We start from the raw sequence: 12,631 nt of genomic DNA on the forward strand, positions 1-12,631 counted from the left end.
TCCCCTTAAATGCATCTCAAGCACTCCGTGTACTGGTTGGTTCCACGTTCTCGGGGTCAGGTGGTTTTCCTGATATTCTTTATTGAAGTTGTGAACATGCTTCAATCACACATTTGTTACTTGTTCGGGTAATTTTGATTTCACCAGTTCTTTAAAAAATAAAGACAATGAGCAGGTGCCTGAGTGCTGCAGAAACGAGTTGCAGAGCTACAGGCAACTCCCACAACCTCAGCTGTTCAGACATTCACTCGCTCACAATATGTCTAGACTGCATCAGCCTTTACAATCACTACAATTAGGCGTTTGTGGGGAGTGGGTACAACAGAAGACATTCACTGCCCAACTCAGCAAAGAGCACAGGTCAGAGTTCAAACAGTGTGGGGTCAATGCTATCCACCCTGAACTGAGCTGGCAGATGCATTTCTTGAGAAGAATCATAGAACTGTTTGAAGTCAGCACAACTCCAGCAAGTTAAGAAGCTTTTTCTTGTGTAAATAGAACTCTTGTCAGTTTATCTGAGGTATCTGCATGAGAGAGTCCGATTAGGATGGAATCGCTATTAAGTATGCAAGTTCACACACATGTTCCACTGAAGGGAATGACTGTAGCGTTGTCATGGAGACCACTGTCGTGAAGGGAGGGTATGCCTTGATTGGAAGACCTAAGTACCACTGCAGCAACACCATCTGCACCAGAGGAGAAGGTGATTTGAGCGATCAAAAGCCAGAGTGTACTGTCTCAGGTATACCCTTCTCTCAAATAACCAGGTAAAGGAATGCAGGACATGGGACAGTTTGTGACAGTGAGTGAGCAAGGTTAAAATTAATTAAACAAACACAAGACCACAGAAAGTGCTGAGGTAACGCTGCACTGTCGGAGGGTCAGTGCTGAGGGAGTGCTACACTGTCAGAGGGCCAATGCTGAGAGAGTGCCACGCTGTTGGAGGGTCAGTGCCAAGGGAGTGCTATACTGTCAGAGGGTCAGTGCTGACGGAGCGCTGCACCGACGGAGGGTCAGTGCTAACGGAGCGCCGCACTGTCGGAGGGTCAGTGCTGAGGGAATGCCGCACTGTCAGAGGGTCAGTGCTGAGGCAATGCCACACTGTCAGAGGGTCAGTACTGAGGGAGTGCCGCACTGTCGGAGGGTCAGTGCTGAGGGAGTGCCACACTGTCGGAGGGTCAGTGCTGAGGGAATGCCACGCTGTCAGAGGGTCAGTGCCAAGGGAGTGCTATACTGTCAGAGGATCAGTACTGACGGAGCGCCGCACTGTCGGAGGGTCAGTGCTAATGGAGCGCCGCACTGTCGGAGGGTCAGTGCTGAGGGAATGCCGCACTGTCAGAGGGTCAGTACTGAGAGAGTGCCGCACTGTCGGAGGGTCAGTGCTGAGGGAGTGCTGCACTGTCATAGGGTTAGTGCTGAGGGAGTGCCACACTGTTAGAGGGTCAGTACTGAGGGAGTGCTGCACTGTCAGAGGGTCAGTGCTGAGGGAGTGCCACACTGTCAGAGGGTCAGTACTGAGGGAGTGCCGCACTGTCGGAGGGTCAGTGCTGAGGGAATGCTGTGCTGTTGGAGAGTCAGTGCTGAGACAGTGTCACACTGTCAGAGGGTCAGTGCTGAGGGAGAATGTATAACAGGCTTGTTAGAAAGCTGTGGGGGTTGGTGCGGTGCTGAAAAATGGGGAAGAAAGAGAGGGAGAGACTGTGATCACAGTGAGGATGGAAAGTGCTGGTGGTGAAAGCAGCTTCTAAATGGATGGAGGAGGGGAGAGATTTCTAAATCCCTTGTACGTTCCTGCTGGTTTCAACTCATTTTCATGTTTAATCTATTTAGGGTGGTGCCTGTTTGGAAGTGGTAAGAAAGTTTAAGCTGCAGGCTCAGTTTTATATCTATATGGGTGCTCTATACAGGCAGCATAACTCAGATTCAGGCATCAGGCTCTGAGGGTGGGGGTAATGTCATGACTCCCTGGATCATTTGGCAGCGATGCTGCTGCTGCTGCATTTAGAGACTGAAGGGGAAATAGCACCACCTGGTGGGAAGGAGATGATGCCACACAGGCAGAACCAAACCAGACAAAACAGAATATTACTCAGATATTACATTACTTTCATTATTACACTTTAAAATTATCTTACTGTTCGGCATTTTTCAGCATTTTTGACCTCAGGACATTTAAAGTATTTTGTGATTTGGAAGTGCTGCTATTGGACTGGAGTGAACAAAGTTAAAAATCACACAACACCAGGTTATAGTCCAACAGGTTTAATTGGAAACACTAGCTTTCGGAGCGACGCTCCTTCATCAGGTGGTTAGAAAGGGCTCCGAAAGCTAGTGCTTCCAAAGTATTTTGTGTAAGTTGTGCTCAAAAAGTTTCTACAAACAGCAATGTCAAATCGAGTAAAACAGAAGCAGAAAGTACTCAATGGATCCGATAGTATTTCTGGTGAGAGGTACAGAGTTAACATTTTAGGTCTGTGACTTTTAACAGAATTGATTAAGACGTTAGAAATTTCAGTGGAATATATGGAACTCTTTTTTTGTTTGAATCACACTCAGATTCAACCCCTTTTCTCATCTCTTCCCTCAGTACTTTATTAATGTGTCACTTCCCATGTTGACCCTGAACTGTAAAGTTTCGATGATTTGGTTTCCAATTTTCACTCTTCTTTCAGTTTCAAATGGTTTATCTCTCTTCTCTTCCTCTCTTTAATATCTTTGTGTGCATTTCTGGGGATAGATTATCAAAGCCATATTCATAAAATGCCTCCAAGACTCCCACCGATCTGTGGATTGTCACCTTGTTATGGTGGAGAGGATGGAGTGTTCAAATACGGCTTGGACGTCCTTTCTGAATGAAGTGTTATGGACTAGACCAGACCTGTCAAAACATTTCAAGAAAGTAGTCCACACTCTAACTTTGCTAGTTGTTTTAAGCAGGTGTTAGGCAGATATTCCAGGAGTGATGCAGATGGTCAAAACCACTTAATTTTAAACAAAACAATTTATTTACAAGATTACTGAATGAAACACAAACAGAAGAGAACAGATACAGAACAACAACCTATCAAAAACCCAACAGGTCATCCCAACTTAATTACATTATTCCAAATACTTGCAACCATCCCCATAAAAACCCCTTGGCAAAAACGGTAAAATCAAACACAAGTTCTTACAGGAGAGATGTCAGAGAGAGGGAGGATCAGCATGGAGCTGCGTCTTTGGGTCCAGCAGTTTCACAGCACAACTTGCTAAAAACTAAAACAAGTCAGAGAAAAGCTGAGCTTTTCATTGTACAAGTGTTTTTTTTTTAAACATGAAAACCTTTTTCCCGAGGCAGTATCTGTCAGCTATAATTAAGTTGGCCCTAAAACCCTTTAAACTTAGGTTTTTCAGAATCGTTGCATTTATGACTACTCTGAAAAAAAGGACAAAATAACCTTGTTAAAGGACCAGCTTCGTCACACTCCTCTCTTAAAAAAAAAATGAACCATCACTATCCAAAGATGGTTTCATTTTAAAAACCCTTTGTCTTAAACTGTTAGTAGTCTGCAACACACATATACATTACATTGACACTAAACACGCAAACATGCACAACTGCACACTTTCAGTCGGCTTTACTCCTGCCACTGAACACCTCTGTTTCTCATTTGAGTCTTGACAATGCAGCATGGTGGCTCAGTGGTTAGCATTGCTGCCTCACAGCATGAGGGTCCTGAGTTCAATTCCTGTCTTTGGCTGCTGTCTGTGTAGAGTTTACACATTGTCTCTGTGGGTTTCCTCCCACAATCCAAAGATATGCAGGCCAGGTGAATTGGCCATGCTAAATTGCCTGTAGTGTTAGGTGCATTAGTCAGGGGTAATTGTAGGGGGGGTGGGTACTGTCCAGAGGATTGGTGTGGACTTGGTTGGCCAAATGGCCTGTTTCCATACTGTAGGGAATCTAATCTAACGTGTTGGCAATTATTGTTTCTCGTCTACCACATGTACAATTTTCATATTGAATGGCTGCAACAAGCTTCATCTAAACAGTCTAGAATTCTCCACAAACCTCCATGGGTTATGGTTAGTATATATGATTGTCTCAGATGCATTGCAATGTTGTAATGCCAACATCAAGCTCAGTCTCCTTCTCAACTATTAAATATTTCTGCTGATTAATGTTGAATTTTCTGGGAAATACCCGATAGATCTTTCAATTCTCTCATCGTCTTCCTGTAAGAGCACAGCACCAACACCCACATCACTCGCATCAATAGCCACCTTGAATGATTTTGTGTAATTAGGTGAGGCTAATACTGGGGCAGTGGTTAATACAGCTTTCAGACTGACAAGTGCCTTCAGACAGTGTGTTGTCCACTGAAATGTCTTGCCATTCTGTAGCAATTCAGTGAGTGGAGCAGCCACACTGCTAAAATTTGGTACAAGTTTTTGATAAAATCCACACAATCCCAGGGATCACAATACTGTTCTTTTTGTCTATGCATCCCATGGGGCCATTCGTCCATGTGTAATAACATGGCTTACAAAGATGACTTGGGCTTTGAAATTAACTATTAGTCACGTTTATCACCATTCTGCCTCCCGAACAATTAAACAATTTGGATAGATGTTGCAAATGCTCCTTCCATGCGTGACTAAAAATTACCAGGTCATCTATATATATGCCACAATTGGGTAGTCTGGAAATGACCTTATGTGCATGTTTGATTTCTTGTCTTCTTCCTGTTTCATTGTATGCTGTGATACTTTTACATGCTGGCACACTTTTCATACAAAATGGCTTGAATTTAAACTGATACAATCCATTCAGCATCACAGCCAAAATTGTCTTTCCTATTTCAGAGGTACTAGTTGGTATCCCCTGAGCAAGACCAATTCTGAACTAGAAGCTGCTAGTCCCACCTTTCGAACACAGTTGGCCAAACACGGAATTGGATATGGTTCAGTCTTTGTAACGGCATTGACTTTGTGATGGTCCACCCATAACTATTGGGTACCATCTGGCTTTGGCACCATGACTACGGGTGAGCTCCAGTCACTATAACTCACTTTGATTATGTCATCTCCTTTTGAACCTGTGCCAATTTGAGAGGGTTAATGTCTATAAGGATGTTGCTTACTCAGAAAAAGCATCTCCTACATGTACATCATGCGTAATTAGGTTATATTTCCTAGCTTATTTCCACATATCTCCCCATATTATAGTAACAACTTTCAGGGCATTTTGATTTTCCTTTGGAAGGTAACTCAATAATTTATTCCAATTTTTGACAACTTCCACATTGTCCAATTTAATTTGAAGAATGTCCAATTCAGAATCCTTTGAACTTCATGTTGTGAACAAAACATGGTCTCCTTTGTCTTTCCTTCCCTGTCAAAATATCTTTTGAGCATATTCACATGACACTCTGTGACACAGATTTCTTTCTGTCTGGGGTCCTTATCAAATAGTTCACCTCAATTTCCCCTCAACTTGATAAGGTCCACTAATCTTGTTTTTAAAGGTTCACCTATCTCTGTAAGTAACACTAATATCTTATCTCTGACAGCAAAATTGTTAGTTTTTGATTTCTTGTCTGCTTCCTGTTTCATTGCATGCTGTGACATTGATTGAGTTTTTTGAAGAAGTACCAAAGAGGATTGAGGAGGGCAGAGCTGTAGATGTGATCTATATGGACTTCAGTAAGGCGTTCGACAAGATTCCGCATGGGAGACGGGTTAGCAAGGCTAGATCTCATGGAATACAGGGAGAACTAGCCATTTGGATACAGAACTGGCCAAAAGGTAGAAGACAGAGGGTGGTGGTGGAGGGTTGTTTTTCAGACTGGAGGCCTGTGACCAGTGGAGTGCCAAAAGGACCGGTAGTGGGTCCACTACATTTCATCATTTATATAAATGATTTGGATGCTAACATAAGAGTTATAGTTGGATTGCTGATGACACCAAAATTGGAGGTGTCGTGGACAGAGAAAAAGGTTACCACAGAATATAATGGGATCTTGATCGGATGGACCAATGGGCTGAGAAGTGGCAGATGGAGTTTAATTTAGATAAATGAGAGGTGCTGCATTTTGGGAAAGCAATCCTTAGCAGGACTTATACACTTAATGGTAAGATCCTAGGGAGTTTTGCTGAACAAAGAGACCTTGGAGTGCAGGTTCATAGCTCCTTGAAAGTGAAGTTGCAGGTACGTTGGATTGTGAAGAAGGCATTTGGTATGCTTTCCTCTATTGGTCAGAGCATTGAGTACAGGAGTTGGGAGGTCACATTGTGGCTGAACAGGACATTGTTTGGGTCACTGTTGGAATATTGTATGCAATTCTGGTCTCCTTCCTATCGGGAAGATGTGAAACCTGAAAGGGTTCAGAAAAAGTTTAGAAGGATGTTGGCAGGGTTAGAGGATTTGAGCTATAGGGAGAGGTTGAATAGGCTAGGGCTGTTTTCCCTCGAGCATCAGAGGCTGAGGGGCGACCTCATAGAAGTTTATAAAATCATTTAGGGGCATGGATAGGATAAATGGACAAAGTCTTTTCCCTGGAGTGGGCGTGTTCAGAACTCAAGGGCATAGGTTTAGGGTGAGAGAGGGAAGATATACAAGAGGTCTATGGGGCAACTTTTTCATGCAGAGGGTGGTATGTGTATGGAATGAGCTGCCAGAGGATGTGGTGGAGGCTGGTACAATGGCAACATTTAAGAGGCATTTGGATGGGTATATGAATAGGAAGGGTTTGGGGGGATACAAGCCAGGTGCTGGCAGGTGGGACTAGATTGGGTTGGGATATCTGGTTGGCATGGACAAGTTGGACCGACGGGTCTGTTTCTGTGCTGCACATCTCTATGACTCTATATATAAATGCTGTCTAGCCAACTCTCCCATGCTATTTAATTGATCCCTAAAATGTGACACATAGTTTAAACATGTTGCCTTTGGATTGTGACTTACAATGTCTCCTTAATCAATTTTAGCAGTCCTCTCACTTGATGTCCAAAACCTAATTTAAACGGACTAAATTTGGTCAATTCATTTGGTGTATCTCTGATTGATAGAAGTACAAATCATCTGGATACTCTTGACTATAATCTTTCAACATGATCTTTAATGTATGATTCCACCTTTCTAGCATTGCCTGTGACTCTGGATGGAACACAGTAGATTTGAAGCTGTCCATAACTTACTTGAATAATTTCGATATGAAGTTTGACCCTTGATCTGATTGTATCTCTGAAAGAATTGAGTAATTCCTCTACAATCCTTTTAGTCGTGATACTAATTATTGAAATGGCCTCTGGAAATCAAGTGGACACATCCATTATTGTTAACAAATACTGATTCCCACTTTATGTTTTAGGTAGGCTCCTACAAAATCAATGAAGACTCTTGTAAAAGGTTCCTCAAATGCAGGAATAGGTATTGAAGGTGCAGGTTTTATTACTATCTGTGGTTACCTGACATGTATGACACGTCTGGCAAAATTCAACTACATCCTTATGCAGTCCACATCAGTAAAAATGTTTTTGTATTTTAGCTTGTGTTTTCCTCACTCCTATACGCCCCCCTCGTGGTAGCTCGTGCACTACCCGTAACACCTTCGTACACTACTCGTAACATTCAGGGATACATTTGGATTCTTTTTTCCATGTATGTCTTTTGATAACAATTGCTTTCAGTTTTCAGTTTTTATCTTTCTGTTGTAACTCAGTTAATTTATCTGAGTTAAAGACGTCTGCTGTGTCATCTATCTGCTCCTGGCTTGTGCCAACCATCTGATCAAACAGGGTGTCTGCTAACTCCACTTCAACTTTCTTATCTGTACAGCACTGGCAGCACTCCTACCAGAGAATCAGCTATATCATTAGCAAGGGCAAATTATATTCCTGGAGCTGAGAGTTTGTCTAGTACTCCCAGCACAACTTTTCCACTCTTCTCTGGACATGCTAACCTCTCGTTACATAATTGAGCACTTTTTATCTCACCGTGAATTCCTATTACTAGTACCTTTTCGGGCGATAGTCCGATAAATATCTCAGCTTTCAACATCAAAGATTGAGAGGATCCTGTATCTCTTAATATTGTAACCTCTTTACCTGCTGCTCCCGGGCTATGCGAGTAAACTTTACCTTTGCAGGTATATGGTTTAAGATGATCTGGCACTTCCTTCTTTACAAACCTCCGACCAGCTTGTACATTCTGGTGCAACTTTCTACCACTCCAACAAAATTCACTGGCTTATCCTGGTTTCCTACATCTGGCTTCCCAGTGCTTTTCCTAACCCACCAACACTGATTTCACGTGGCCTACTTTATTGCAGTGAAAAAGCCAGAGCTTCAAGGGTTTCCCTTTTACCCTGTGCTAAGTTATCCTTATGATCTTCACCGAGATGTACCTTTCCCTTTCCAAGTGAGGATGTTTCTTTTTCCCAATTTCTAGCCCTCACAGACTGAAATTGATTTTGGAAGTTAACCTTTGACTTATGGGCCAACTCATAATCATCAGCCATTTCAGCTGCTAATCTTGCAGTTTTAACTCTCTGCTCTTCCATGAGTTCTCACTACTTCAGGAAGTGATTTTTTTGAACTCCTTGAAAATAATCGTCTGTCTAAGAGCGTCATAGATTTGCTATATTTTTAATGCCTGTATCCACCTACCAAAATGACTTTGTTTAATCCTTTCAAACTCCATGTAGGTTTGACCAGGATCCCTCCTTAGATTCCTGAAACATTTTCCATACAAACTCATATACACAGAAATGGCTTTCTTCACCTCCTCATACACCCCAGATACCACCCCCCCCTCCCCCCTCTGATAGTGATGATGAGAGTACCTCACTAACACTATCTACAAGTTTTGTTTGGATTAACAAAACCCATACAGTAACTGGCCACCACATTCGATTAACTGCCTTTTCAAATGAGATGAAAAAGGCTTCCACGTCCTTCTCATCGAATTGAGGCAATGCTTCAATATACTTTAACAGTTTCTCACCAGGCCTTTGACTCCCATGGGTTTGCTCATCCTCACTAGGTTTATCTTCATCTCCATCCTGTTAAGCTGACCTTCCTGTCTAAGTGCTAATTTCTGAAATTCAAATTTCCTTTCTTCCTTTCCTCTGCTTTTAATCGTAATTCAAATGGTTTCGTTTCTGTTGCCCTTTCCTTGTCTTTTGCCTCTAACTCAAACTGCTGCATTTTCAATTGAATTATAGCCATCTCTAAAGATTTTGATGGCTTTTCCTGCATATTTAAATGCTAAGCTACTGTTGTAATTATCTCTCCTTTTCTTACAGAATGAGACAGCTCCAATTCCATATCGTCTGCTAATTCTAGCAGCTTGGCATTAATCACCTTCCATCAAACCCCCAAGGTCACTTCATTCTGCTCCCTCACCCCACCCAGAAAACTCTTAGTAACTGAAAGAGCCATTGCAATCCCAAGCACCGTTTAAGCCATCCAAAAATCAACCAGAACAAAATACACTAACACTTACCACTTGCTGCCCTCGAGTCCAGCAATCACAATCACAATCCCAATTTGGAAACATAGAACAAATCCTGCAAAGAGCCCTCAAATCTGTCATGGACCAGGCCAGGTTAGACCCCTCAAAACATTTCAAGAAAGTAGCCCACATCCTAATTTGTTAGTTTTTTAAGCAGGTGTTTAGCAGATATTCCAGGAGCGATGCAGCTGGTCAAACCACTTAGCTTTAAAAACAGAATTGATTTACAAGATTATTGACTGAAACACAAACAAAACCAAACAGAATGTCGAATAACTTAACCTATCTGAAAACCCAACAGATTATCCCAACTTAATGACACTGTTCAAAATACTTGCAACACCCTTTGGTAAAAAATGGAAAAATCAAACACAGGTTCTTACAGGAGCTACGTCAGAGAGAGGGAGGATCAGCATGGAGCTGCTTCTTAGGGTCCAGCAGCTTCACAAGGCAACTTGTTAAAAATCAAACCAAACCAAACCTGAGGCAAACTGAGCTGGGAGAACTGGCCACTCCCATTCCTTTGTACAAGTGATTTTTTTAAATTTGAAAATGTTTTGCCTGAGGCAGTGTCTGTTAGCTACAATCAAATTGGACCCAAAACTCTTCAAAACTGGAATTTTTGAAATCACTGCTATTACAACCTCTCTGAAAAGAAAGCCAAGGACAGCATAACCTTGTTAAAGGAGCACCACTGTCACACAAGTCACAATTCTTTAAGAACATCCATTGACAAAAGACAAGAAGAGGAACCAGAGAAAGGAATGGCAACAATCTCAAAGTCAAGGACCAATGCCACCTCCCAGAAATTCCCAGAATGTGTGGTCAAAGATGTGACTCTGCCGTCTCCAGCCTGGCATGAGCACCAGATAGGTCTTCCCATTTCCTCTCCTCAGCAACCCACAGGGATCATTCCCATTGGATCATCAGTGCTCTTCTTGGTCTCAGTTGTTAAGAACATGTGTTATTTTATAAAACAGTTATATTTTAAACTGTCTCCTTTAATTCTTAATAAAATAGAAAGTTTAGAAAGTGGCATTGAACCTTATACAAAATGTACAGAAACCTGGTTGACATGTCGACAGAGGCCAAAGTCAAAACTTCTTGTTGGAAGGAAGAGGGAAATTTTGACAGCTTAATAAAAAGATCAGAGGTGGTTTTGCTGTGCCTAGGCTCCCCCAGCTCTTTAGGCAGAAGGGTTTGGGGAAGATATTCACTAAGCAGGAGCTGCCATGCCAAGCAGAAGAAAGACCCTGGTGGGAGGTCAGCCACAAAGTAGAGTGGTGGTCAGAATGGATGTCATATTTGAGTAGACGAGACATATGAGAGAATCAGACATACCGGAGTCACTGCAAGGTGCCTTGCTACTGGAATTCCATCCTGCTCAGAGAATCAGGTGGAGGGACTTTCTTTTAAAGGATACCAGAAGATACACCCTTGTACATCAACTAAATATTACTTGGGTAATTTATACCCAAGTATAAATTAGATATAAATTTATAAATGCCACGTGGAGATTTCAGTTGTGTTATTAAGTTAATGCCATGTACCTTTTCTGAAGTTTAGGGTATAAATTGCCCAAGTAATAATTAGTTAATGTTGATTTTAGCTTATTTTGCTACACAAGTTTTACATTGTGAAATCGTGTTGTGTAATTCTTTGCACTGATCACTGGGATATTAACTCTCTAAACGTTATCAATCTGGATAGGGATCACAAAGCCCCCAAGAATCCCCTCCCTATCTTCTGCCACTTTACATACTTGAACTGCGGGCATAACACTCAGCCTTTTATCTCCTCCATTCTCACCACTGAACATCCCAAACACTCCAACTGAAAAAGCAATTTACTTGCATTTTCTTTATATTGAGTAGGTTAAGGATCAATGATTAGCTTAGAGTCTCAAGAAGAAATTTCCTGCTCTTCTTCCAAGTGCAATCCACAGTATCATCCTGCTCAGCACTGACCCTCCGACACTGCGGCACTCCCTCAGCACTGACCCTCCGGCACTGCGGCACTCCCTCAGCACTGACCCTCCGGCACTGCGGCACTCCCTCAGCACTGACCCTCCAGCACTGCGGCACTCCCTCAGCACTGACCCTCCGGCACTGCGGCACTCCCTCAGCACTGAGCCTTTGACAGTGCAGCACTCCCTCAGCACTGACCCTCCAACAGTGCAGCACTCCCTCAGCACTGACGCGCTGACAGAGCCGCACTGCATTAATACCTTTTCAATTTGTCATCATCATGATCTCTTGCTCTGTGTAAAACCAGTCTCCTTACCCCTGTACATCAGTGATCAATGTCAAAGCTTGAGGCAATGTGAAAAAAACACGCAGGTTCAATGATTAGTACAAAATATTGTTTATCAACTGTGAGGTCAGTTGCTAATATTTTACAATCAATACTTGGATACAGGAAAATCTCCCATTGGTCAGTACCCGCGGGAGGTTACAGATTGACCCTTCCTTTCCGCTCCCACTACTAACAGCATCAAGCCACCGTTCAAATTCTGTTTCTTGCAGAATGTAGGGAGTCACCACTCACAAACAGGAGATCGAACTGATGCAAATACTGCAGTGGAAGGCTCTGTGTTGGTATTCAAACAGGTGCTGCCCATCCTCCCTTCACACTTGGTGAGAAATCTGCTGGATTCTGCTTAGTATCTCCTCGGATTCGAGCTGATCTAGTGAGAGCAGTGACAATCCCAACTGATCTTCCTGGGGTTAGAATCAGGAAAAACAGAAAATGTTAAACAAATCATAAATAAAATACTTTTTAGGACCACACTGACAGTTTCTCAGCAGCTAACACAGGAAAAGTATTGAAGTTCTCCCAAGTATCCTGGCTGACATGTATCCTTCAAGTGCTCTGGATGATATTTAAATGAAGTACAAGAGGAGACTGGGGGACAGAGGAGAAAGCATATGGTGGAAGCACTGGAGTTGGGGAAAGAGATATCGATGGAGAAAACTGAACAAGAGAGACAGAGGAGAGAAGGTAGGAAAGAAAAAAATCTGTGGGAGAAATAGAACAGGAATTAATGAGAGAGAGAAGAAAAAACAGAACAGTGAACGAAAGAACCTATGTGTCAGCAAAGAACAAAAGGAAATATGAGGTGTCAGTGGGGGAGCA

General features: G+C 42.5%; 1 protein-coding gene across 3 annotated transcripts in view; it reads right to left on the reverse strand.

Annotated features, from left to right (window-relative positions):
- Positions 1-11,844: 11,844 nt before the first annotated feature.
- ercc2 (excision repair cross-complementation group 2) overlaps positions 11,845-12,631 on the reverse strand; it is a 45,977-nt gene continuing 45,190 nt past the window's right edge. For all 3 annotated transcript variants that reach the window (XM_060856278.1, XM_060856276.1, XM_060856277.1), the window contains one exon: positions 11,845-12,216. In XM_060856278.1, coding sequence (XP_060712261.1) covers positions 12,124-12,216 — 93 coding nt within the window. In that variant the 3' untranslated portion in view covers positions 11,845-12,123. The remainder of the gene's footprint in view (positions 12,217-12,631) is intronic.

Source organism: Hemiscyllium ocellatum, chromosome 47 (genome assembly GCF_020745735.1).
Source record: "Hemiscyllium ocellatum isolate sHemOce1 chromosome 47, sHemOce1.pat.X.cur, whole genome shotgun sequence".
Taxonomy (NCBI): Eukaryota; Metazoa; Chordata; class Chondrichthyes; order Orectolobiformes; family Hemiscylliidae; genus Hemiscyllium; species Hemiscyllium ocellatum.